Here is a 27742-nt window from a genome sequence, read left to right on the forward strand (position 1 = left end):
CATAGTAAGAGTATGAGAACTCTTCCCATGGAGAATGTCACATGAAGAAGAACTTCTTTAAAAAAAAGGTTTCTATTTTTTTTAAGGTTTTATTTATTTATTCATGATAGACATATATATATATATAGAGAGAGAGGCAGAGACACAGGCAGAGGGAGAAGCAGGCTCCACGCTGGGAGCCCAACATGGGACTTGATCCCGGGACTCCAGGATCACACCCTGGGCCAAAGGCAGGTGCTAAACCACTGAGTCACCCAGGGATCCCAAGATTTCTATTTTTAAATAATCTCTACACCCAACATAGTGCTCAAACTCACAACCCCAACAGCAAGAGTCACAAGCTTTACCAACTGAGCCAACCAGGTGCCCCCTGCCACGTGAAGAAGATGACCTCAAGGTGAGGCATCTGTAATCCAAGGATCACTAAGAATTGCCAGGGAATCATTAGAAAGTAGGGAAGAGGCATGGAGCAGATTCTCTCTCACAGCCCTCAGAAAAAAAACCAAACTTGTCACAGACTTCTAATCTATAACTGTGAGGAAATACATTTCTGTTGTTTAAATAATCACTCAATGGTGCTTTGTTATGGCAGCCCCAGCAAAGAAATATAGTATCAATGCTTTATGAATAAGATGTATGACCTTGGGATAATCAGTGTGTTTATTCTTAACTATCTAAAATCTTTAGATAATATTATAGACATTGTAAAACAATCTGACAATGACTTTTGTGACTTGAATTTAAACACTTAGTTGGTAATACACTTATAATTTTAATTTGAAAAGCCTAACAATTTACTTGCAAATTGTATTCACATAAATAAGATAACATGATCTACTACATTAATAATTTTGAATGATCATATTTTCAGGGCTAATAAGCTTAGGTGCTTAAGATTTAGTTAAAGGACTAGAAAGTTTAGAAAGTCCTTATTGGTCCTTGTAAGATTGCTATGCCAGTCATTTAAAATATCTGGAAGATTGAGATGTACTAAATTTTTACATAGTTTCAGGCACTTAAAATACATAATTAATTATGTCCATTTCAGACAACTTACGGTTATATTTATGAGTTAAGTGAGTGGAGTTGACCCAAAGTTGTTTCTATTCTTGTACAAAGATTGTTACATGCACAAATTGAAATAAAAGATGTAACAAGAGAATGAGAAGACAAGCCATAGAGTGGAAGAGAATATTTGTGAAAGGCACATCTGATAAAAGACTATTATCCAAAACAGAGATTTTTTTAAAATTCAACAGTAAAAAAATCAACCCAATTAAATTAACCAACCCAATAAAAAAAAAAAGACCTTAACAGACACCTTACAAAAAAAGAGATGGCAAACAAGCCTATGAAAAATGTTTTATACCATGTGTCATCCAGGAAATGCAAATTAAAACCATAAGGGGGTACCATGGCATACCTCTTAGATTGGCCAAAATCCCAAACACTGATATCACCAAATGCTGACCAGGATGCAGAGCAACAAGAAGTCTCCTTCACTGCTGGTGTGAATGCAAATGGTTACAGCCACCTTGGTAGACAGTTTGATAGTTTCCTACAAAACTAAACATACTCTTACCATATAATCGAGCAACTGAGATCCACAGCATTTACCCAAAGGAATTGAAAACTTGCGTTTTCACCAAGAGTGAATCCTAATGTCAATTATGGACTTTGGATCATAATGACACGTCGGTGTAGGTTCCCAAGAATTCCATGTTTTCACACCTTAGCTCCATTTCATGTTTCTCTTTTCCTCACTCTTATAATCTCTTCTTAGAACCTTGTAGTGACCAACCACTAGATTTCATGTTTCTAGAACATTCTCTGCTTGTTATCATGGAATTGATTATATTTTCTTGAAATTATGCTTAATGTATGTATCTTCTATCAGATTATAAACTCACTGAGAATAGAGATTGTGCTTCATTCACGGCACTCAATTAATGCTGGTCAAGCTGTTTTCTTTTGGGTTGATTAAGTGACAGTAAACTTTTCCTTACCCCATTCAAGAGAGTGGTGAGAAAAAGGAAAATTCCTGGACCTCTAAGTAGGTGCCAATCACCACAGAGAGTGACAAAGTGACAGTGGCCCAGGCTGAGGGGGGTGGCACTACTCAGTCTAGTCCTGGGAGAGCCAAAATGCTGATGCTGCCATTGAGAAAGGGCAGAGAAGGCAGGATAGGGAGGATCAGACCAGAGCGGGTCCCCATAGGCCAGGACACTATCAGAGCCCACATTACCAGCCAGACAGGAACTGATGGGAGGAAAGGAGAAGCTCTGCCATTAGCATTTGCAGTTGTTCATATATAAGGGATCTTAATATGTTCTCTGTATGTAGGTTGAATTTTGCACATAAAATTAAATTTTTTGAATTAAAGCCATAAAATGACATGACCAATCTGCAAAGAGTAGAATAAAATTAAAGAGCTCTCAATTGTAGTTATCAAATCACAGATAATGACACTTACTGTACTGATAATGAAACTGTATCAGAGAGATTCAGTTATTGGTCTAAGGATACAGAGATAGAGACAAGCCATGCCAAGGACTTTAACTCACAGGTCCTGAATCCCTACTACAGAATTATTGTTATTTTAATTGACAACGTTCCTGGGTCCTGTCATTTATTTAATTCAGGTCATCGATGTTGACTAAGTTATGACATTCTAGAATTATAACTTATTTTATGCATTTTGAATGAAGACAAGTAGGTATCCACTTATTTTTTTAAATCCTTATCAGATGACTAAAAAGGACTGATATGCCTCTCTCATCACAGCCAAAACCAAGTTTTTAAGATGAAGCATTTCACAGAAATTCACTTAAATATTAAAAAATTTCTTTCATACATACTATTTTTCATAATAAAAGTGATAACTCATAGTCCAAAGCAAACGTATTAGATTGTTATTTTAGACATAAGAAATGGAAGCAAAATTAGACAAAGGTATTTTCATCTTATACTTAAGACATATGACTGTGCAAAGAAAAACAAATAAAAATTCCTGTCATGACATAGTAAATAGTATCTCTAAAATAAGTTGAATCATAAAACTAGTATTCATTTATTTTAAAACTGGCAGGAAAGGGACCCCTGGGTGGCGCAGCGGTTTGGCGCCTGCCTTTGGCCCAGGGCGCGATCCTGGAGACCCAGGATCGAATCCCACGTCGGGCTCCCGGTGCATGGAGCCTGCTTCTCCCTCTGCCTATGTCTCTGCCTCTCTCTCTCTCTCTCTCTGTGTGACTATCATAAATAAAAATTAAAAAAAAAAAACTGGCAGGAAAATGGCTTAGGAAAGTCATATGTTTTAAAAACTTTTAGAGTTTTCCAGTAAGGGTGATATTTTAGAGAATATGTGATTTTGCTTTGCCTGCCATTCCTTTGGATTATGCTGACTCAACCAGTACACAAGTGAACTGCAGCCCCTATGGATCTTTAAAGGAACACATACACCAGGTGCTATCAACATCAGAGAATGATAAGGAGAGAGAGAAAGAAAGAGGGAGAAAGAGATGCTCATCCTGAAGAATCACTGTAAGTATGCTGCAGTGAAGTGTGAAGGCTTCAAGCTGTGCTTGGGGAATGTGAGAATCATACTACTCAACTTGATATCAAAAGCTGCCTAATGCCAAAATGGAACTGAAGCAGCCATTGACATAGGACATACCAACAAAGCCAGTGGGATTAAAAAAAAAATCAGGATTTGGATAAAAAGGAAGTAAATATCTACTCAGTTTAATTCTACTATCTCCAAACCTGAATGGTCTGCCCTGCTAGGTCTCAGAGTCTCTGCTCTTGGATGGGAGACACCACATCTTAGGAGAGCCGCCCGGTACTTGATTAGGAGTCTTCATAAGATATTTAGCAGTGATTGTGCTTGTGCTTCACTCCAGAAACAGATTTTTTGTTTCCTTTATTCTAAGCTGTGTGTTTAGATGTTTGCATGTTCAGCAAACACTGAGTATGTTTAAGTTTGGAATATTATGTTTTAGAGAAGTGAATTATAATTGTCAGTGGATGTTAACTGTACTGGTTTCATTTTAATGTTACTAAATATCGGTCTCCCAAGCAAGAGAAAGGAGCTGAGCCAAATATATGTAAAACTCTGCCTCTAATGAGGGGGCTTAGAAGTAAACAAACCAATTAAAAATAATTCTCTGCTTCTAAGATAGCAACCTATGGGGGAGGGAATTGCTAAAAAGATCAGCTCTTCTTATGATGACAAAAGTGGGGAAAAGAATACAAAGAGATCCAGCCCTGGTCAGAAGCAGGAACTGCCTGCCTGGTGTAAGACACCACATCCAGTTTGGAGAATGCCCTGAGATGCAGTTAACCTCTGATGTGTCCCCCTAACTGGTCAACCAACAGGGCCAGACCACAGTCCAAAGAAGCATCTATCACTAGCAACATTCATCTTATAACCAAGGACTGGAGAAAAAGGTAGAGGGCTCCTTTTTTCATTACTCACTGCACCCACAAATAAATTGGCTTCTGCTTTAAGAGTCAGGATACCTCCAGGGCTTAAGTTTATTTGTCTCCATAGGTATAAGCAGTGGGTAAGGGCTGGGTTAGGGAGGAGGAGTGAAAGGGGAAGAACCAGATTTGAATGTCAGTTTTGCCAGTGAGGAAGGTGGGCCCAGGGAGGGACTAGGGTCAGGGTAGAGTTAGGGTTAAACTAATTGGTACCATGTCAGCCAGTAGAGCTGCAAACTTATTTTTTTACTCATGATGCAGCCAATCTAGGATTATACAGCGCTGAAACACTTAGGGGAGGACAAGATCTTGGTCCTATAAGCCAGAGAGCAAAAGACCCAAGTGACCACCTGTGATGCTTGGGACATCTGAAGTAGAGCATAAGGAGGAGACCTGGAACACGGCTGAAACTAATGCCTCCCGAGTCAGGGACCTCCTCGCTTAGAGCTGAACTGACGACAAACACATTTACCTACAACAATAAACTATTTTATTAGGAATGTGTTAGGGTTATCTGTGACTCTGAATATGACAGTTTATTCATTGTTCCCAGAAGGTAGTCAGGTTAGGTTAACAATTTTCAGCACGACACGATGCCACATCCAGACCTCAGAGCACATACAAGGGTGTACACCAGTCTACTTTTTATGTGAGATGAACACGGTAAACTCTATACACTTAAGAATCCCTCCATGGTCAAACTCCTATGCCATCCTCATTGTCTCTCTTCCTGCTCTCCATCAAAGGTTGCTATTGGTCAAGCCAATTCTCCCATCCTCATATACCCATCCAGTCATCATGCAACTTTTGTTGTGGTTGTCTTCTCTTTTGTGAGGGCGGGACAGGGAAATGAGATTCATACACTGGCCACTATAAGAAACAGGCATCTTGTCTCTCAGGAGAAAGCTCTTCACAGTAACATAGCTAAGAGCAGAGTAAAAGCTTCCTCCAAAACCTTCAGAAATCTTATCAAACAATGGATTCTGTGTCCCATTTATAGCCTAAAAGCTATCGAATGCACTGACAGAGAGAAGGTCTGTCACATTAGAAAAAAATGAACTCTAAAAGTTTAAGTGTTTCCTGATGGACAAAGATTATCTTGGTTTTTATCCAAACCTACCATGAGGGCCTAAAGGTAGGGCCCTAATTTTAAGTCAAAAGAAAAGCTATTTATCTCTACTTCTTTTCCAGCCTCACTCAATTGGCAGAGATCCAACTTCACTCCTTAGATTCCAGGTCTTGAGAATATCCTCCCCAATGGCTTGCAGCAAGATACCCAATGTGCAGCCAAAAGCTTTTAAAGAGAAAGCAAGAGTATATTACTTAGTGGTAACATCTTATAGCTCCATATTTGGAGAAAATGCACTTAGCAGCAAACTTTATGTCAAGAACATGCACATCTTTAGAAATACTATTTTCTGGAAAGCAAATGGACCAATTGACTAAATTATTGTTGACTGCCTTCCCTTTAGAAGGGGATAGCTCTGCCTTAAAATGATGAGTTCAGGGGGGAGGAGCAAGATGGCGAAAGAGCAGGGTCTCCAAATCACCTGTCTCCACCAAACTACCTAGAAAACCTTCAAATTATCCTGAAAATCTATGAATTCGGCCTGAGAATTAAAGAGAGACCAGCTGGAATGCTACAGTGAGAAGAGTTCGCGCTTCTATCAAGGTAGGAAGACGGGGGAAAAAGAAATAAAGAAACAAAAGGCCTCCAGGGGGGAGGGGCCCCGCAAGGAGCCGGGCTGAGGCCGGGGCGAGTGTCCCCAGGACAGGAGAGCCCCGTCCCGGAGGAGCAGGAGCTGCACCGACCTTCCCGGGGGGAAAGGGGCTCGCGGGGAGGTGGAGCAGGACCCAGGAGGGAGGGGATGCCCTCGGGTTCCCCGGGGACAGTAACAGCAACTGCGCGCCCAGGAGAGTGCGCCGAGCTCCCTAAGGGCTGCAGCGCGCACGGCGGGACCCGAGCAGCTCGGAGGGGCTCGGGGGCGGCTCCGCGGAGGGGGCTGCGCGGCCCCGGGAGCGCGAATCCACCAGCGCAGGCTCCGGAGCACAGGGCGCCGGGACACAGCCCAGGATCCGGCCTCCCCCGGGACAGGCAGACGCTGGGAGGGCCCAGGACAGCGAGGACGCTCCTGCCCCAGCTGAGCAGATCAGCGGCCCCGCCCCGGAGCCTCCAGGCCCTGCAGACGGAGTTCCTGGAGCTGAATCCAGGTTTCCAGAGCTGCCCCGCCACTGGGGCTGTTCCTCCTGCGGCCTCACGGGGTAAACAACCCCCACTGAGCCCTGCACCAGGCAGGGGCAGAGCAGCTCCCCCAACTGCTAACACCTGAAAATCAGCACAACAGGCCCCTCCCCCAGAAGACCAGCTAGACTGACAACTTCCAGGAGAAGCCAAGGGACTTAAAGAACACAGAATCAGAAGATACTCCCCTGTGGTTCCTTTTTTTTTTTTTGGTTTTTTGTTTTTTTTGTTTGTTTGTTTTTTGTTTTTTTTTTTGCTTTTTGATTTGTTTCCTTCCCCCACCCCCCCTTTTTTTTCTCCTTTCTTTTTCTCTTTTTCTTCTTTTTTTTTCTTTCGTTTTTTTTCTCTTCCCTTTTTTTTCTCTTTCTCTTTTCTTTCCTTCTTTCTCTCCTCTCTTTTTCTCTTTTTCCCAATACAACTTGCTTTTGGCCACTCTGCACTGAGCAAAATGACTAGAAGGAAAACCTCATCTCAAAAGAAAGAATCAGAAACAGTCCTCTCTCCCACAGAGTTACAAAATCTGGATTACAATTCAATGTCAGAAAGCCAATTCAGAAGCACTATTATACAGCTACTGGTGGCTCTAGAAAAAAGTATAAAGGACTCAAGAGACTTCATGACTGCAGAATTTAGAGCTAATCAGGCAGAAATTAAAAATCAATTGAATGAGATGCAATCCAAACTAGAAGTCCTAACGACGAGGGTTAACGAGGTGGAAGAACGAGTGAGTGACATAGAAGACAAGTTGATAGCAAAGAGGGAAACTGAGGAAAAAAGAGACAAACAATTAAAAGACCATGAAGATAGATTAAGGGAAATAAACGACAGCCTGAGGAAGAAAAACCTACGTTTCATTGGGGTTCTCGAGGGCGCCGAAAGGGACAGAGGGCCAGAATATGTATTTGAACAAATTCTAGCTGAAAACTTTCCTAATCTGGGAAGGGAAACAGGCATTCAGATCCAGGAAATAGAGAGATCCCCCCCTAAAATCAATAAAAACCGTTCAACACCTCGACATTTAATTGTGAAGCTTGCAAATTCCAAAGATAAGGAGAAGATCCTTAAAGCAGCAAGAGACAAGAAATCCCTGACTTTTATGGGGAGGAGTATTAGGGTAACAGCAGACCTCTCCACAGAGACCTGGCAGGCCAGAAAGGGCTGGCAGGATATATTCAGGGTCCTAAATGAGAAGAACATGCAACCAAGAATACTTTATCCAGCAAGGCTCTCATTCAAAATGGAAGGAGAGATAAAGAGCTTCCAAGACAGGCAGCAACTAAAAGAGTATGTGACCTCCAAACCAGCTCTGCAAGAAATTTTAAGGGGGACTCTTAAAATTCCCCTTTAAGAAGAAATTCAGTGGAACAGTCCACAAAAACAAAGACTGAATAGATATCATGATGACACTAAACTCATATCTTTCAATAGTAACTCTGAATGTGAACGGGCTTAATGACCCCATCAAAAGGCGCAGGGTTTCAGATTGGATAAAAAAGCAGGACCCATCTATTTGCTGTCTACAAGAGACTCATTAGACAGAAGGACACCTACAGCCTGAAAATAAAAGGTTGGAGAACCATTTACCACTCGAATGGTCCTCAAAAGAAAGCAGGGGTAGCCATCCTTATATCAGATAAACTAAAATTTACCCCAAAGACTGTAGTGAGAGATGAAGAGGGACACTATATCATACTTAAAGGATGTATTCAACAAGAGGACTTAACAATCCTCAATATATATGCTCCGAATGTGGGAGCTGCCAAATATATAAATCAATTATTAACCAAAGTGGAGAAATACTTAGATAATAATACACTTATACTTGGTGACTTCAATCTAGCTCTTTCTATACTCGATAGGTCTTCTAAGCACAACATCTCCAAAGAAACGAGAGCTTTAAATGATACACTGGACCAGATGGATTTCACAGATATTTACAGAACTTTACATCCAAACTCAACTGAATACACATTCTTCTCAAGCGCACATGGAACTTTCTCCAGAATAGACCACATATTGGGACACAAATCGGGTCTGAGCCGATACCAAAAGATTGGGATTGTCCCCTGCATATTCTCGGACCATAATGCCTTGAAATTAGAACTAAATCACAACAAGAAGTTTGGAAGGACCTCAAACACGTGGAGGTTAAGGACCATCCTGCTAAAAGATAAAAGGGTCAACCAGGAAATTAAGGAAGAATTAAAAAGATTCATGGAAACTAATGAGAATGAAGATACAACCGTTCAAAATCTTTGGGATGCAGCAAAAGCAGTCCTAAGGGGGAAATACATCACAATACAAGCATCCATTCAAAAACTGGAAAGAACTCAAATACAAAAGCTAACCTTACACATAAAGAAGCTAGAGAAAAAACAGCAAATAGATCCTACACCCAAGAGAAGAAGGGAGTTAATAAAGATTCGAGCAGAACTCAACGAAATTGAGACCAGAAGAACTGTGGAACAGATCAACAGAACCAGGAGTTGGTTCTTTGAAAGAATTAATAAGATAGATAAACCATTAGCCAGCCTTATTCAAAAGAAGAGAGAGAAGACTCAAATTAATAAAATCATGAATGAGAAAGGAGAGATCACTACCAACACCAAGGAAATACAAACGATTTTAAAAACATATTATGAACAGCTATACGCCAATAAATTAGGCAATCTAGAAGAAATGGACGCATTCCTGGGAAGCCACAAACTACCAAAACTGGAACAGGAAGAAATAGAAAACCTGAACAGGCCAATAACCAGGGAGGAAATTGAAGCAATCATCAAAAACCTCCCAAGACACAAGAGTCCAGGGCCAGATGGCTTCCCAGGGGAATTTTATCAAATGTTTAAAGAAGAAATCATACCTATTCTCCTAAAGCTGTTTGGAAAGATAGAAAGAGATGGAGTACTTCCAAATTCGTTCTATGAAGCCAGCATCACCTTAATTCCAAAGCCAGACAAAGACCCCACCAAAAAGGAGAATTACAGACCAATATCCCTGATGAACATGGATGCAAAAATTCTCAACAAGATACTGGCCAATAGGATCCAACAATACATTAAGAAAATTATTCACCATGACCAAGTAGGATTTATCCCTGGGACACAAGGCTGGTTCAACACCCGTAAAACAATCAATGTGATTCATCATATCAGCAAGAGAAAAACCAAGAACCATATGATCCTCTCATTGGATGCAGAGAAAGCATTTGACAAAATACAGCATCCATTCCTGATCAAAACTCTTCAGAGTGTAGGGATAGAGGGAACATTCCTCGACATCTTAAAAGCCATCTATGAAAAGCCCACAGCAAATATCATTCTCAATGGGGAAGCACTAGGAGCCTTTCCCCTAAGATCAGGAACAAGACAGGGATGTCCACTCTCACCACTGCTGTTCAACATAGTACTGGAAGTCCTAGCCTCAGCAATCAGACAACAAAAAGACATTAAAGGCATTCAAATTGGCAAAGAAGAAGTCAAACTCTCCCTCTTCGCCGATGACATGATACTCTACATAGAAAACCCAAAAGTCTCCACCCCAAGATTGCTAGAACTCATACAGCAATTCGGTAGCGTGGCAGGATACAAAATCAATGCCCAGAAGTCAGTGGCATTTCTATACACTAACAATGAGACTGAAGAAAGAGAAATTAAGGAGTCAATCCCATTTACAATTGCACCCAAAAGCATAAGATACCTAGGAATAAACCTAACCAAAGATGTAAAGGATCTATACCCTCAAAACTATAGAACACTTCTGAAAGAAATTGAGGAAGACACAAAGAGATGGAAAAATATTCCATGCTCATGGATTGGCAGAATTAATATTGTGAAAATGTCAATGTTACCCAGGACAATATACACGTTTAATGCAATCCCTATCAAAATACCATGGACTTTCTTCAGAGAGTTAGAACAAATTATTTTAAGATTTGTGTGGAATCAGAAAAGACCCCGAATAGCCAGGGGAATTTTTAAAAAGAAAACCATAGCTGGGGGCATCACAATGCCAGACTTCAGGTTGTACTACAAAGCTGTGGTCATCAAGACAGTGTGGTACTGGCACAAAAACAGACACATAGATCAGTGGAACAGAATAGAGAATCCAGAAGTGGACCCTGAACTTTATGGGCAACTAATATTCGATAAAGGAGGAAAGACTATCCATTGGAAGAAAGACAGTCTCTTCAATAAATGGTGCTGGGAAAATTGGACATCCACATGCAGAAGAATGAAACTAGACCACTCTCTTGCACCATACACAAAGCTAAACTCAAAATGGATGAAAGATCTAAATGTGAGACAAGATTCCATCAAAATCCTAGAGAAGAACACAGGCAACACCCTTTTTGAACTCGGCCATAGTAACTTCTTGCAAGATACATCCACGAAGGCAAAAGAAACAAAAGCTAAAATGAACTATTGGGACTTCATCAAGATAAGAAGCTTTTGCACAGCAAAGGATACAGTCAACAAAACTAAAAGACAACCTACAGAATGGGAGAAGATATTTGCAAATGACGTATCAGATAAAGGGCTAGTTTCCAAGATCTATAAAGAACTTATTAAACTCAACACCAAAGAAACAAACAATCCAATCATGAAATGGGCAAAAGACATGAAGAGAAATCTCACAGAGGAAGACATAGACATGGCCAACATGCATATGAGAAAATGTTCTGCATCACTTGCCATCAGGGAAATACAAATCAAAACTACAATGAGATACCACCTCACACCAGTGAGAATGGGGAAAATTAACAAGGCAGGAAACAACAAATGTTGGAGAGGATGCGGAGAAAAGGGAACCGTCTTACACTGTTGGTGGGAATGTGAACTGGTGCAGCCACTCTGGAAAACTGTGTGGAGGTTCCTCAAACAGTTAAAAATAGACCTGCCCTACGACCCAGCAATTGCACTGTTGGGGATTTACCCCAAAGATACAAATGCAATGAAACGCCGGGACACCTGCACCCCGATGTTTATAGCAGCAATGGCCACGATAGCCAAACTGTGGAAGGAGCCTCGGTGTCCAACAAAAGATGAATGGATAAAGAAGATGTGGTTTATGTATACAATGGAATATTACTCAGCTATTAGAAATGACAAATACCCACCATTTGCTTCAACGTGGATGGAACTGGAGGGTATTATGCTGAGTGAAGTAAGTCAGTCGGAGAAGGACAAACATTGTATGTTCTCATTCATTTGGGGAATATAAATAATAGTGAAAGGGAATATAAGGGAATGGAGAAGAAATGTGTGGGAAATATCAGAAAGGGAGACAGAACGTAAAGACTGCTAACTCTGGGAAACGAACTAGGGGTGGTAGAAGGGGAGGAGGGCGGGGGGTGGGAGTGAATGGGTGACGGGCACTGGGTGTTATTCTGTATGTTAGTAAATTGAACACCAATAAAAAATAAATTAAAAAAATAAAATAAAATAAAATGATGAGTTCAGTAATTTCACTGCACATAGTTTGAATGACTTTTGTATGTCACTTCTATCAGCACCTCTACATTTTATATCCTGCTGATAAAATTTTCCAAATTTCTTAAGATTATTTTATAAATTTCTGAAGATTATTTTCCAAAGTTATGGGTATTTTTTTTTAGCTCAAGCTCTTAGTAGGGATCTGATAACCCAAGGAATATCAGTAAACTTCTTAAACAGACACATTAATTTTTAACGTATTAGGAGTGTCATTTATAAAAATGAAATTAAAACTCAACAAACTGCACATTACCTTCCTGAAAGAGTTCATCTAAAACCCTGATTCACATTCAGAGTGAAGTGATATCTTCTACCCCAGTATCAATTTAACACACTAAATAATAAACTCTTAAGAGCAGAGACCTAAAAAAAAAAAAAAAAAAAGCAGAGACCTAAAGCTTCTTGAAAAGCCTTTAGGAGTCCCTTTGTTACAAAAACTAAAAATATACAATCCACTGCATGAAAGAAATCTTTATGACTTAAGCCCTAAATGTCTCCATTATTAAATAGGTATGAAGAGGGGATTCCTGGGTGCTCAGCAGTTTACCGCCTGCTTTTGGCCCAGGGCGTGATCCTGGAGTCCCGGGATCGAGTCCCACATCGGGCTCCCTGCATGGAGCCTGCTTCTCCCTCTGCCTGTGTCTCTACTTATCTCTCTCTCTGAATCTCTCATGAATAAATAAATAAAAATCTTTTTAAAAAGTATGAAGAACCAAGTATTCTCCTTAAGAAAAAGTCCAACAAAAGACTCTAAGTGACTAAATTAATAAAATATAAAAATAACATGGAAATCAATAATACAGACAGTGAAAAAAGTTACAGGATAGGTAACTATATCCAATAGCTGCTGTTTTATTTTTGTTTTTAAGACTGAAAAATTCTTGTAAGCCCAATTAGAGATTAAGACAGTAAGGCCAAATATATATGTATTTATGTGAAAGAGAACACAACCAGAATAGATTAAAAGCATAAGAAAAAAGCATCGGTCATATCTTTGGTATCAGATATGATGATGATTTCTTAGGAAAATACAGACAGCTACCCCACCAAAAGATTTAAGTAGGTAATTATCCTAGAAGAATCAGGTGATTTTAAAGAGGCCCAGGATCAGAGGCACACACAGCTCAGTTTTATTTAATCTTAACTCAAAGTTTTTTTTTTAATAAATTTATTTTTTATTGGAGTTCAATTTGCTAACATACAGAATAAGACCCAGTGCTCATCCCGTAAAGTGCCCAGCTCAGTGCCCGCCACCCAGTCACCCCCAACCCCCGCCAACCTCCCCTTCCACCACCCCTAGTTCGTTTCCCAGAGTTAGGAGTCTCATGTTCTGTCTCCCTTTCTGATATTTCCCATTTATTTTTTCTCCTTTCCCCTTTATTCCCTTTCACTATTTTTTATATTCCCCAAATGAATGATACCATATAATGTTTGTCCTTCTCTGATTGACTTATTTCACTCAGCAAATACCCTCCAGTTCCATCCACGTCGAAGCAAATGGTGGTTATTTGTCATTTCTAATGGCTGAGGAATATTCCATTGTATACATAGACCATTCTTTACCTTCTTTATCCATTCATCTGTCGATGGACACCGAGGCTCCTTCCACAGTTTGGCTATTCTAGACATTGCTGCTATAAACGTTGGGGAGCAGGTGTCCCGGCGTTTCACTGCATCTGTATCTTTGGGGTAAATCCCCAGCAGCGCAATTGCTGGGTCAAAGGGCAGATCTATTTTTAACCCTTTGAGGAACCTCCACACAGTTTTCCAGAGTGGCTGCACCAGTTCACATTCCCACCAACAGTGTAAGAGGGTTCCCTTTTCTCCGCATCCTCTCCAACTTTTGTGGTTTCCTGCCTTGTTAATTTTCCCCATTCTCACTGGTGTGAGGTGGTATCTCATTGTGGTTTTGATTTGTATTTCCCTGATGGCAAGTGATGCAGAGCATTTTCTCATGTGCATGTTGGCCATGTCTATGTCTTCCTCTGTGAGATTTCTCTTCATGTCTTTTGCCCATTTCATGATTGGATTGTTTGTTTCTTTGGTGTTGAGTTTAAGAAGTTCTTTATAAATCTCGGAAACTAGCCCTTTATCTGATACGTCATTTGCAAATATCTTCTCCCATTCTGTAGGTTGTCTTTTAGTTTTGTTGACTGTATCCTTTGCTGTGCAAAAACTTCTTATCTTGATGAAGTCCCAATAGTTCATTTTTGCTTTTGTTTCTTTTGCCTTCGTGGATGTATCTTGCAAGAAGTTACTGTGGCTGAGTTCAAAAAGGGCGTTGCCTGTGTTCTCCTCTAGGATTTTGATGGAATCTTGTCTCACATTCAGATCTTTCATCCATTTTGAGTTTATCTTTGTGTATGGTGCAAGAGAGTGGTCTAGTTTCATTCTTCTGCATGTGGATGTCCAATTTTCCCAGCACCATTTATTGAAGAGACTGTCTTACTTCCAGTGGATAGTCTTTCCTCCTTTGTCGAATATTAGTTGACCATAAAGTTGAGGGTCCACTTCTGGATTCTCTATTCTGTCCCATTGATCTATGTGTCTGTTTTTGTGCCAGTACCACACTGTCTTGATGACCACAGCTTTGTAGTACAACCTGAAGTCTGGCATTGTGATGCCCCCAGCTATGGTTTTCTTTTTAAAAATTCCCCTGGCTATTCGGGGTCTTTTCTGATTCCACACAAATCTTAAAATAATTTGTTCTAATTCTCTGAAGAAAGTCCATGGTATTTTGATAGGGATTGCATTAAACGTGTAAATTGCCCTGGGTAACATTGACACTTTCACAATATTAATTTTGCCAATCCATGAGCATGGAATATTTTCCCATCTCTTTGTGTCTTCCTCAATTTCTTTCAGAAGTGTTCTATAGTTTTTAGGGTTTTGATCCTTTACCTCTTTGGTTAGGTTTATTCCTAGGTATCTTATGCTTTTGGGTGCAATTGTAAATGGGATTGACTCCTTAATTTCTCTTTCTTCAGTCTCATTGTTAGTGTATAGAAATGCCACTGACTTCTGGGCATTGATTTTGTATCCTGTCACACTGCTGAATTGCTGTATGAGTTCTAGCAATCTTGGGGTGCAGGCTTTGGGGTTTTCTATGTAGAGTATCATGTCATGAGCGAAGAGGGAGAGTTTGACTTCTTTGCCAATTCGAATGCCTTTAATGTCTTTTTGTTGCCTGATTGCTGAGGCTAGGACTTCCAGTACTATGTTGAATAGCAGTGGTGAGAGTGGACATCCCTGTCTTGTTCCTGATCTTAGGGGAAAGGCTCCCAGTGCTTCCCCATTGAGAATGATATTTGCTGTGGGCTTTTCGTAGATGGCTTTTAAGATGTTGAGGAATGTTCCCTCTATCCCTACACTCTGAAGAGTTTTGATCAGGAATGGATGCTGTATTTTGTCAAATGCTTTCTCTGCATCTGTTGAGAGGATCATATAGTTCTTGTTTTTTCTCTTGTTGATATAATGAATCACATTATTGTTTTATGAGTGTTAAACCAGCCTTGCATCCCGGGAAAAAATTCTACTTGGTCATGGTGAATAATCTTCTTGATTGTTTTACGAGTATTGAACCAGCCTTGCATCCCAGGGATAAATCCTACGTGGTAATGGTGAATAATCTTCTTAATGTACTATTGTATCCTATTGACTAGTATCTTGTTGAGAATTTTTGCATCCATGTTCATCAGGGATATTGGTCTATAATTCTCCTTATAACGTTTGGTAGAATTCTCCAGGGAAGCCATCTGGCCCTGGACTTTTGTGTCTTGGGAGGTTTTTGATGACTGCTTCAATTTCCTCCCTGGTTACTGGCATTTCAGATTTTCTATTTATCCAGTTTCGGTTTTGGTAGTTTGTGGTTTTCCAGAAATATGTCCATTTCTTCTAGATTGCCTAATTTATTGGCGTATAGCTGTTCATAATATGTTTTTAAAATCGTTTGTATTTCCTTAGTGTTGGTAGTTATCTCTCCTTTATCATTCATGGTTTTATTAATTTGAGTCTTCTCTCTCTTTTTTTTAATAAGGCTGGCTAATGGTTTATCTATCTTATTAATTCTTTCAAAGAACCAACTCCTGGTTCTGTTGATCTGTTCCACAGTTCTTCTGGTCTCGATTTCGTTGAGTTCTGCTCGAATCTTTATTAACTCTCTTCTTCTGCTGGGTGTAGGATCTATTTGCTGTTTTTTCTCTAGCTCCTTTAGGTGTAAGGTTAGCTTTTGTATTTGAATTCTTTCCAGTTTTTGGATGGATGCTTGTATTGCGATGTATTTCCTCTTCAGGACTGCTTTTGCTGTATCCCAAAGGTTTTGAATGGTTGTATCTTCATTCTCATTAGTTTCCATGAATCTTTTTAATTCTTCCTTAATTTCCTGGTTGGCCCTTTCATCTTTTAGCAGGATGGTCCTTAATCTCCACGTGTTTGAAGTCCTTCCAAACTTCTTGTGATTTAGTTCTAGTTTCAAGGCATTATGATCTGAGAATACGCAGGGGACGATCCCAATCTTTTGGTATCGGTTCAGACCCAATTTGTGACCCAGTATGTGGTCTATTCTGTAGAAAGTTCCATGTGCACTTGAGAAGAATGTGTATTCAGTTGCGTTTGGATGTACAGTTCTGTAGATATCTGTGAAATCCATCTGGTCCAGTGTATCATTTAAAGTTCTTGTTTCTTTGGAGATGTTGTGCTTAGAAGATCTATCGAGTGTAGAAAGCGCTAGATTGAAGTCAGCAAGTGTATTATTATCTAAGTATGTCTTAATTTTGGTTATTGATTGATATATTTGGCAGCTCCCACATTTGGGGCATATATATTGAGGATTGTTAAGTCCTCTTGTTGGATAGATCCTTTAAGTATGAGATAGTGTCCCTCTTCATCTCTCACTGCAGTCTTCGGGGTAAATTTTAGTTTATCTGATATAAGGATGGCTACCCCTGCTTTCTTTTGAGGACCATTCGAGTGGTAAATGGTTCTCCAACCTTTTATTTTCAGGCTGTAGGTGTCCTTCTGTCTAAAATGAGTCTCTTGTAGACAGCAAATAGATGGGTCCTGCTTTTTTATCCAGTCTGACACCCTGCGGCTTTTGATGGGGTCATTAAGCCCATTCACGTTCAGAGTTACTATTGAAAGATATGAGTTTAGTGTCATCATGATACCTATTCAGTCCCTCTTTTTGTGGATTGTTTCATTGGACTTCTTCTTAAAGGGGAATTTTAAGAGTCCCCCTTAAAATTTCTTGCAGAGCTGGTTTGGAGGTCACATATTCTCTCAGTTCCTGCCTGTCTTGGAAGGTCTTTATCTCTCCTTCTATTCTGAATGAGAGCCTTGCTGGATAAAGTATTCTTGGCTGCATGTTTTTCTCATTTAGGACCCTGAATATATCCTGCCAGCCCTTTCTGGCCTGCCAGGTCTCTGTGGAGAGGTCTGCTGTTAATCTGATATTTCTCCCCATATATGTTAGGGATCTCTTGTCTCTTGCTGCTTTAAGGATCTTCTCTTTATCTTTGGAATTTGCAAGCTTCACTATTAAATATCAAGGTGTTGAACAGTTTTTACTGATTTTAGGGGGGAGATCTCTCTATTTCATGGATCTGAATGCCTGTTTCCTCTCCCAGATTAGGAAAGTTTTCAGCTATGATTTGTTCAAATATGTATTTGAACCTCTATATTCTGGACCTCTGTCACTTTTGGCACCCTCGGGAACCCCAATTAAACGTAGATTTTTCTTCCTCAGGCTGTCACTTATTTCCCTTAATCTATCCTCATGATCTTTTGTTTGTCTCTTTTTTCCTCCGTTTCCCTCTTTGCCATCCATTTGTCTTCTATGTCATTCTTCAATGTCACTCACTCTTCTATGTCATTAGGATGTCTAGTTTTGATTGCATCTCATTTAATTGATTTTTTTCATTTAATTGATTTTTATTTTCTGCCTGATTAGCTCTAAATTCTGCCGTCATGAAGTCTCTTGAGTCCTTTATGCTTTTTTCTAGAGCCATCAGTAGCTTTATAATAGTGTTCTGAATTGGCTTTCTGACATTGAATTGTAATCCAAATTTTGTAACTCTGTGGGAGAGAGGACTGTTTCTGATTCTTTCTTTTGAGGTGAGGTTTTCCTTCTAGTCATTTTGCTCAGTGTAGAGTGGCCAAAAACAAGTTGTATTGGGAAAAGGAGAAAAAGAGAGAAGAGAAAGAAGAAAAGAAAAAAAAGAAAAAAAAAAGAGAAGAAAAGAAAAGAAAAAAACGGGGGGGGGGGGAAGCAAACAGAAATCAAAAAACAAAAAACAAAAAAACCAAGGGGGAGTATCCTCTGATTCTATATACTGTAAATCCCTCGACTTCTCCTGGAACTTTCCAGTGCTGCTTGGTCAATATTGTTTTTCCCCTGTGCGTCTAGCTGGTCTTCTTGGGGAGGGGCCTGCTGTGCTGATTTTTAGGTGTTAGCACTTGGGGGAGCTGCTCAGCCCCTGCCTGGTGCAGGGCTCAGTAGTGATGTTTATCCTATTTATCTGATGAGGCCACTGTGAGGCTCAGTGGGGGTTGTTTACCCCGTGAGGCCCCAGGAGGAACAACCCCAGTGGCTGCGGCCAGCTCTGGAGCCCTAGAGTCAGCTCCCGCAGTAACTACAGAGCTCTCAGCCTGCAGGGGCCTGGATGCTATGGGGGTGGGGCCGCTGATCTGCTCAGCTCGGGGCAGGAGTGTCCTTGCGGTCCTGGGCCCTCTGGGCCTCTGCCTGTCCCGGGGGGAGGCCAGATCCTGGGCTGTGCTCCTGGCCTGCGCTGTTGGATTCGCGCTCCTGGCCGTGCAGGCCCCTCCCCGCAGAGCCACCGGCCGAGCCCCTCCGAGCTGCTCCCGGGTCCAGCCGTGCGCGCTGCAGTCCTTTAGGGAGCTCGGCTGCGGGGTGTGGTGCACTCTCCCCAGGGCGCAGGTGCTCTGTTAGTGTTCCTGGGAGCCTGACGGCATCCCCGCCCCTCTTGGGATCCTGCTCTAACTCCCCCTTGGATGCCTTTTGTTTCTTTATTTCTTTTTTTCCCGTCTTCCTACCTTGATAGAAGCGTGAACTCTTCTCACTGTAGCATTCTAGCTGTTCTCTCTTTAAATCTCAGGCCGAATTTGTAGATTTTTAGGATTTTTTGAAGGTTATCTAGATAATTTGGTGGGGACAGGTGACCTGGGGACCCTACTCTTCTGCCATCTTGCCCGCCCCTCTCTTAACTCAAATTTTTAAAGACCACTGTTGCCCAATCTTCTCAGATGATAGGAATAAGTTGGGGTGCTTATAAAAGTTCCCAGATGAATATGTCTCTTCCTTGGATATTCCTATATCCAGGTCTGGATAGGACCCAAGTATGTTTCCAGGTGTCTTATGTCTACAGAGAGACTGAGAACTAATTTTAACTGTGATTTAAACTTTTTAAAAAAGATTTATTTTTGAGAGAGACCATGTGCACAAGTGTGCGTGCATGAGTAGGGGAGGAACAGAGGAGAGGAAGAGGTAGAAAATCTCAGACTCAGTGGTACTGAGTGGTGGAGCTGGATGCAAGACTGGATCCCAGGACTCTGAGATCATGACCTGAGATGAAACCAAGAGTCACTGACTGAGCCACCCAAGCACCCCTCTGATTTAAACATTTCTAGGCAAAGAAAAAAGATTAAAAAGTTCACTGATAAGCCTTTAATATACAAATCTGATAAAGATATAAAAGAAAACGAAAACAATAGATAAATTCCATTGTTATATATATAGATGCAAAAATTCTAAATAAAACACCAAGACATGGAATCCAGAAATCTGCCAAAAGAAAAGTACTATTTGATTACATTAGATTTATTCCAGAAATGTAAGGACATTTACATATTACAGAAGTCTATCAACATAATAAGTGATATCAACAAGCTGCTAGAGAAAAATATGATTATGTCAATTGATGATAAAAAGACATTTGATAAAATTCTGCAGGATTCCTAATAACTGCCCTATGCAAAGCAATAATAAAAGGAAATTATTGTGATAAATGCTCTTTATCAGAAATAAGAGCAAAACACTAAAACCATTTTATTTAAAATCAGAAAGGCGAGAAGGAGGCAAGTTATAATCATTAGTAAATAATACTGACTTACACTCTAAGTCCTAGATGCTCTAAGTACACAAAAGAATAAAATATATAACAGGAAAGAAGTATAAAACTATTCTTTTTGCTGATGACAAGATTATATATTTACAAAAATCTACTAGCAGAAAAAAATATTTAGAATGGCACCAAAAACCATGACCTGGTTAGAAAAAAAACTAAAAATAAAGCTTAAGTTCCAGATAAATAAGACTGTAAATTGTTAGAAACCAAAGCAACATCTAAACAAATGGAAAAGCATGTCATGATCTGGAATGAGAAGACATAAATAACATCATAAAAATGACAATGCCCCAAAAGTTAATATATAAATTTAATATAATTCTCCTTAGAATTTCAGCTGGGGGTTTGAGAATCAAATAGGTTGATCTTAAAGTTTATATGGAAAAACAAATGCCAGACAATAGCTAAGGCAGGTATTGAAAAGAAGAAACTGAAACATGCCTTTCTTGGTAGGTATGCCTTTCTAAAAATATAGTATCGAACCACCATAATCAAGTCAACAGAATATTGATAGCGAGACAGAAACATAGACTGGTGGATAAAACAGAGACTCAGAAAGAGATTCCATGCTATATAAGACTTTAATATATAAGAAGTCAATCCAGTAGGCAAAGGGTATAGTCTTGAAGTGAGGCATGACTGGCTCTCCATAGGGAAGAAAATTAAAATGATGCCCCATTTGGCATTATGTAAAAAATAAATTAGAAATGGATTAAATAAATTAATACATTAAATATAGTTTTTAAAACTTTTAAAAAAATCTAGGAGACTACATGTATAATTCAGACAAAGGGGAGAATTTTCAAACCAAGACTAGAACCCAGATATTATTAAACTTGTCTGAATATACGAAAATTAAAACGCCATTTTTATATGATAAAAGATATGATAAAAAGTAAGTATGTCACAGGGGTGCCCAGGTGGCTCAGTCAGTTAAGATCTGACTCTTGGTTTCAGCTCAGGACATGATCCTGATCAGGGTTGTGAGATCGAGCCCTGTGTTGAGCAGTGCAGAGTCTGCTTGTGATTCTCTTTCTCCCTCTCCCTTTGCCCCCCTCCCCGCTTGGGTGCACACACTCCCCCATATAAATAAATAAATACATATCTTTAAAAAAAAAGTAAGTATGTCATGGACAAGCCATACAACTAAAAATCTATTTATAATACAAACGATAAAAAATATGTCTATAATGTTCAATGAGAACTTACAGATTGACATAAAACAGAAATGGCTCAATAAAAAGGGCAACATACATAAATATGCTATTCATAAAAAAAAAAACAAACTTAAGTAGCCAGCAAACAAATGGAAAGATATTCAGATTCACTATTAATCAGGGATATGAAAACTCAAAATGAGGTACTTATACCCATAGATTAACAAATATTTTAAAAACTACAACACATGGCAGAGAGGGTGATGGGGTGGGTACTTACACATTGCTGGGTGGAAATATGAAGTGTTTCATAGTTGTTAGAAGGCAGTGTTGCAATTCATATTCAAATTTAAAATACACACACCCTTTGACCCAGCAATCTCACCACTAGGGATATTTCCATAGAAATAAAAGCATCAGGAAATAAAGGCATATTTTGGCTTTGCTCAGAATGACAAAGATCTGGAAACATTAAGAATTGTATGCCTCCTCAATCTGAATAGCAGAATAAATTATGGTGGTACATACCATGGGATACTATGTTGCCTTTAAGAGAAATGGTTTAGTGCTAGATGACTAGATGACTTGAAGGGATTTCTGCAGGGTATCGCCGAGTGAGAGAAACCAGGCATAGAAAAGTGTGTGTAATATAATGCCATATTAATAAATAATGCCATATTATAAAGCATATAATGCCATATTAATAAATATGGCATATTAATATAATGCCATATTAATAAAACAATGACCATCCCTCTCAGAGTTGTGTACATGTACGTGTATGTGTACACATGTGTATGCTGTGTCTACAGAGAGCGTTTTATGAGCAGGGAGACAAATAGGAAATAATGGAGTATATATACTGAGTTGTTAACATCCACTTGCTGGGGAAAGAGAAAGAGAGCAGATATCGATGGAAGGAGTGAAATGGGAAAGTTTCAAAAGCCTGCACTGGAAAGTGAGAAGCTTATCCTCAAATTCGCATAGAAATTCCAGAGACCCAAAACAATTTTGCAAAAGAAGAACAAAGTTGGAGGAATCATACTGACCAATTTCAAAACATATTACAAAGCCACAGTAATCAAGACAACATGGTACTAGCATAAACACAGAGAAGTCATTATAATAGAATTGAGAGTTCAGAAATAAATCTCTACATTTATACATTTATGGTCAACCAATTTTCAACAAGGAGGCCAAAACCAATCAATGGGGATGGAAGAGTCTGTAACAAGTGGTTGTGGTTGTGTTTTCTATGAGCAAAAGAAGCTACCTCAGAGGTAAAAATTAACTCAAAGAGGAACAGCGATCTATATGTAAGAGTGAAAACTATACAACTCTTTGAAGAAAACTAAGGCATAAATCTCTGTGACTTTGGATTAGACAAGAGTTTCTTATCTGACACCAAAATCACAAGCAACAAAATAAAAAAGAGGTAAATCAGACATCATAAAAATTAAAAATGTGTACAATTCAAAGGACACTCAAGAAAGGAAAAAGAATAAATGGGAGAAGATTTTTGCAAATAATGTATCTGGTAAGGGATTTGTATTTACAACATAAATAATTCTTTCAACTCAATAATGAAACACAACCCCCATTTTTTAAAAAAGGTAAAGGATGTAAATAGATATTTCTTCAAAAAAGATATATAGATGACCATTAAGTATATATAAAGAAGTTTAAGGTCATAAGCCATTAGGGAAACACAAATCAAAACCACAGTGAGATACATTTACACACTAGGATGGCTCTCATAAAAAAGACAGATGACATTAAGGGATTAAGGGTTGGGGAAGATATGGAGAAATTGGAACCTACATACACTGCTGGTTAAATGTGTGTAAAACAGTGCAGGTACTTTGGAAAACAGTCTAGGAGTTCCTCAAAAGGTTAAACAGTGTTACCCAATGATCCAGTAGTTCTGCTCCTAGTTATATATCAAGGAGAAATGAACACTTATGTCCACGCAAAAAAATTATACATGAATATTCATAGCAGCATTATTCATAATAGCCGCCAAATGGAAACAACCCAAATGTCTACCAACTGATGAATGGATAAATAACATGAGGTATATCCACAAAATGAAATACTATTCAACAATGAAAAGTACTAAAGTACTGATAGATGCTACAATATGAAAACATTAGTATGTGGAAGGAGAGAAGCCAGCCACAAAGGATGACACATTGCATCACTCTGTTCATGGAACTGTCCAGAATAAAAAGACCTATGGTGATAGAAAGCAGAGATTGGGTAGGAATGAAGAGGAACTCCTACTAATTGCTAGCATGTTTCTTTTGAGGGTGACACCTTAGAGCATGAAGATATTCTAAAAATGATTATGGTGATGGATGCACAACTCTGGGAATAAACTAAAAGTCATTAAAATGTACACTTAACATGGCTGACTTGTATGGTATGTAAATGACATCTTAATAAAGCTGTATTAAAAAACTGCACTAAAAAAAGACTGCACTAAGAAACAATGTCATATGCTCCCATTTATGCATTTATGTAAAATGTTAAATATATGTGGGAGATGCAAATATAAGTGAAAGGATAAGAACAAAACCAAATTCAATTATATGTCAAGACCACTGTTTCTTTTTGTATAAATATTGTAACATTCTAGTAAATAGTAAATATTCTTGTTACTTCATAAGGTTGTTTCAGTAATTAAAAGGATAATTCACATAAAACACTTGGCACGACACCGGGCATAGATTAATCACTCAATAAATGCCAATTCTTACCATTAGTAATGACAAAAAGATACTTCCTAAAGAGGTTCAAATGTCTTTCATACTTACCTCCATTGTAAAACCTATGACTTTGAAACATTGCTCAATTAATTCATATTGGGATTTATAAAAACTATTATTCATCATGTCCTGTACTGTTCTGAGGTGGTCATTTTGTAGGTATCTGAAAAAAATAGGAAAAGATGGGTCAAAATCTAAAGTTCAATGGAAAGTGAAAATATTACTTATAAAAGTACCATCTGCCAGGTTACCTGGGAGGCTTATTTTCAGGCAATCTGTAATGGGCTAGTTTCTTCTTTTCAGCTAATCCAGCATAGATGTAGTAAAAAATATGAAAATTTTTTTCTCCGCTGAAAAAATAAGATATTTTCATAAGATGATTAGTAAGGATATTTACTAATTGTTAAAATTACCTGGCAATATAATTATCAGAACAACAACTATGAGTGCTACCGTGGGGCTCCCAGAGTACTGGACTTTGGCTTTTTATTGTTGTTATTATTTTCAACAACCACTGTCATTAAATTCCAGACACTGCTCAGCACTTTATATGAATCATTCAATGCACATTTGTGAGTGATGACCAGGCATTGTTCTAGATACTGGAAATGTAGCAAGAGTAAAACAGTCAACAACTCTAAACTCTTGGGTTTTACATGCCAGTGGGAGCAGAGAGAAAAAGAAACATTTTTATGATGATACACCAGATGGTCAGAAGTGCTATATTATCTCATTTACCTGCCACTGACACTCTAGTTACTCATAGGATTCCAAGGCTTAGAGGTGGTACCATTCTCCCCTCGGGTCACAGTTGATGGCTAAACTGGTTTTAAACCAGGGCTGTGTAACTCTGAAGCCTGAATCTTTAACCACCTTGTTAACTGCCTTTCAGGGGCTCAGTTTTCTCTCTTGCATGAGAAATCTTTCTCTGTAGCCCATGTATAAACAACATTCCCCAGATTCTGCAATAAATCAAATAAGGGGGTAATAGCAACAATGTATGCTTATGAATACATGTAATAAATATACATGTTTATATATGCTGTGTATGCTTATATGTGATCAAATCAACAATAGCAATGATACAAGGAACTGGAGAGTGAAATTAGGGTTATTTTGTTATTATAAAGTGCTGACTAGGGATCCCTGGGTGGCGCAGCGGTTTAGCGCCTGCCTTTGGCCCAGGGCGCGATCCTGGAGACCTGGGATCGAATCCCACGTCGGGCTCCCAGTGCATGGAGCCTGCTTCTCCCTCTGCCTATGTCTATGCCTCTCTCTCTCTCTCTGTGTGACTATCATAAATAAATAAAAAAATTAAAAAAAAAAAATAAAGTGCTGACTATAGTGTTATTTGAAGGTAGATTAGTAGTAAACATGCATTGAAAACTCTAAGGCAACCATTAAGAAAGTGAAAAAAGAATTATCACTGAAATATGCTAAGAAAGGAGGGAAAGTGGAATTATAGAGAAAGCTCAATTAAAACCACAAAAAGAGGGATCCCTGGGTGGCGCAGCGGTTTGGCGCCTGCCTTTGGCCCAGGGCGCGATCCTGGAGACCCGGGATCGAATCCCACGTCGGGCTCCCGGTGCACGGAGCCTGCTTCTCCCTCTGCCTGTGTCTCTGAGCCTCTCTCTCTCTCTGTGACTATCATGAATAAATAAATAAAATCTTTAAAAAATAATAATAATAATAATAATAATAAAATAAAATAAAACCACAAAAAGAGGGGGAGACCAAAATAGGAAGAAAGAACATGGGCAACAATTAGAAAACAGTAACAAATACAGATATTAATCCAAATGTATCAGTAATCACTTTGAATATCAGTGGTCTAATTACACCAATTAAAAGACAAAAATTGTCAGAAAGATTTAAAAAACAAGATCTCTACTTATGTTGTCTGCAAGAAACTCACTTTAAATATAGAGACACATATTGATTAAAAATAAATGGATAAGGGATCCCTGGGTGGCTCAGCGGTTTAGCGTCTGCCTTTGGCCGAGGGCGTGATCCTGGAGACCAGGGATCGAGTCCCACATCGGGCTCCTGCATGGAGCCTGCTTCTCCCTCTGCCTGTGTCTCTGCCTCTCTCTCTCTCTGTGTGTCTTTCATGAATAAATTTTAAAAAATAAATGGATAAAGAAAAATATGCCATGCTAACACTAACCAAAAGAAAGCAGAAGGGGCACCTGGGTGGCTCAGTGGTTGAGTGTCTGTCTTTGGCTCAGGTGGTAATCCCAAGGTCCCGGGATTGAGTCTTGCATCAGGCTCCCCGAGGGGGAGCCAGCTTCTCCTGCCTATGTCTCTGCCTCTCTCTCTGTGTCTCTCATGAATAAATAAGTAAAATCATAAAAAAAAAGAAAAAGAAAGCAGGAACAACTATATTAATTTCATATAGAGCAGACTTCAAGGAAGTTATCAGGGATTAAGAAATGTATTTACATAATGATAAAGGGTTCAATTCTCCAAGAGACATGATAATCCTTAATTTTTATGGGCATAACAGTAGGAGCATGAAACTATGTGAGGCAAAAACTGATAGAACTGCAAAGAGAACTAGAAGAATCTGCTATTATAGCTGGGAACTTCAACACATGTCTCTCAGAAATGGACAGATCCAGCAGGTAGAAAATCAGTAAGGACACAGTTGAACATAACAATATCAATAAATTGGATATAACTGACACCCTCTAGACTAAATCCTCCCAAAATAGCAGAATTCACATTCTTCTTAAGATCATATGGAACATCCACCAGGAGAGACCACATCTTAGGCCACAAAACACACCTTAACAAATTAAAAATAACTGACATATAATTTCTGCTCTTAAACACTAATGGAATAAAATTAGAAATCAGTAACAGAAAGATAACTAGAAAATTTCAAAATATGTGAAGTTTAAACAATGCAGTTCTAAGTAACACATGAGTCAAAAGATAAATATTAAAAGAAATTTTAAAATATTTTAAACTAGATGAGAATGAAATCATAACTTACCAAAATTTGTGGGATATAGTGAAAGTAGTGTTTAGAGGGAAATTTATAGCCTTGAATGACTATATTAAAACGAAGCTCTAAAACCAATCCAAGTTTTTTTTAGAAAACTAGAAAATGAGCAAATTAAATCCAAAGCAAGGAGAAGAAAAGAAATAATATGAAATAGAGCAGAAATCAATGAAATTAGAAGCCAGAAATCAGTAGAGAAAAATCAACAAAACCAAAAGCATTAAAAAAAAAAAAAAAAAAAAGATCAATAAGCTTCTAGGTAGGCTAAGGAAAAAAAAGAGGACAAAAATTGCTAATATAAGAAATAACAGAAGAGATATCATTACAGGCCCATGGAAATTAAAAGGATAATAAAAGAATACTACAAGCAACTCCATTCCAGATGAAATGGACCAATTCTCTGAAAGATCCAATTTGCCAAAACTCATACAAGAAGAAATAGAAGAGGCTCAA

The 27742-nt window shown here is 38.9% G+C and overlaps 1 protein-coding gene across 5 annotated transcripts in view; it reads right to left on the reverse strand.

The window, feature by feature from the left end:
• MYO3A (myosin IIIA) overlaps positions 1 to 27742 on the reverse strand; it is a 245594-nt gene that overhangs the window by 92952 nt on the left and 124900 nt on the right. For all 5 annotated transcript variants that reach the window (XR_012030791.1, XM_072825306.1, XM_072825307.1 and 2 more), the window contains 2 exons: positions 24534 to 24632; positions 24331 to 24445 (listed from right to left, as the gene is read on the reverse strand). Coding sequence is in view for 4 of the 5 variants with exons in the window: in XM_072825306.1 (XP_072681407.1) it covers positions 24331 to 24445; positions 24534 to 24632 (214 nt within the window). In the remaining variant the exon portion in view is untranslated. The remainder of the gene's footprint in view (positions 1 to 24330; positions 24446 to 24533; positions 24633 to 27742) is intronic.

The sequence above is a fragment of the Canis lupus genome, chromosome 5, assembly GCF_048164855.1.
Source record: "Canis lupus baileyi chromosome 5, mCanLup2.hap1, whole genome shotgun sequence".
Lineage (NCBI taxonomy): Eukaryota > Metazoa > Chordata > Mammalia > Carnivora > Canidae > Canis > Canis lupus.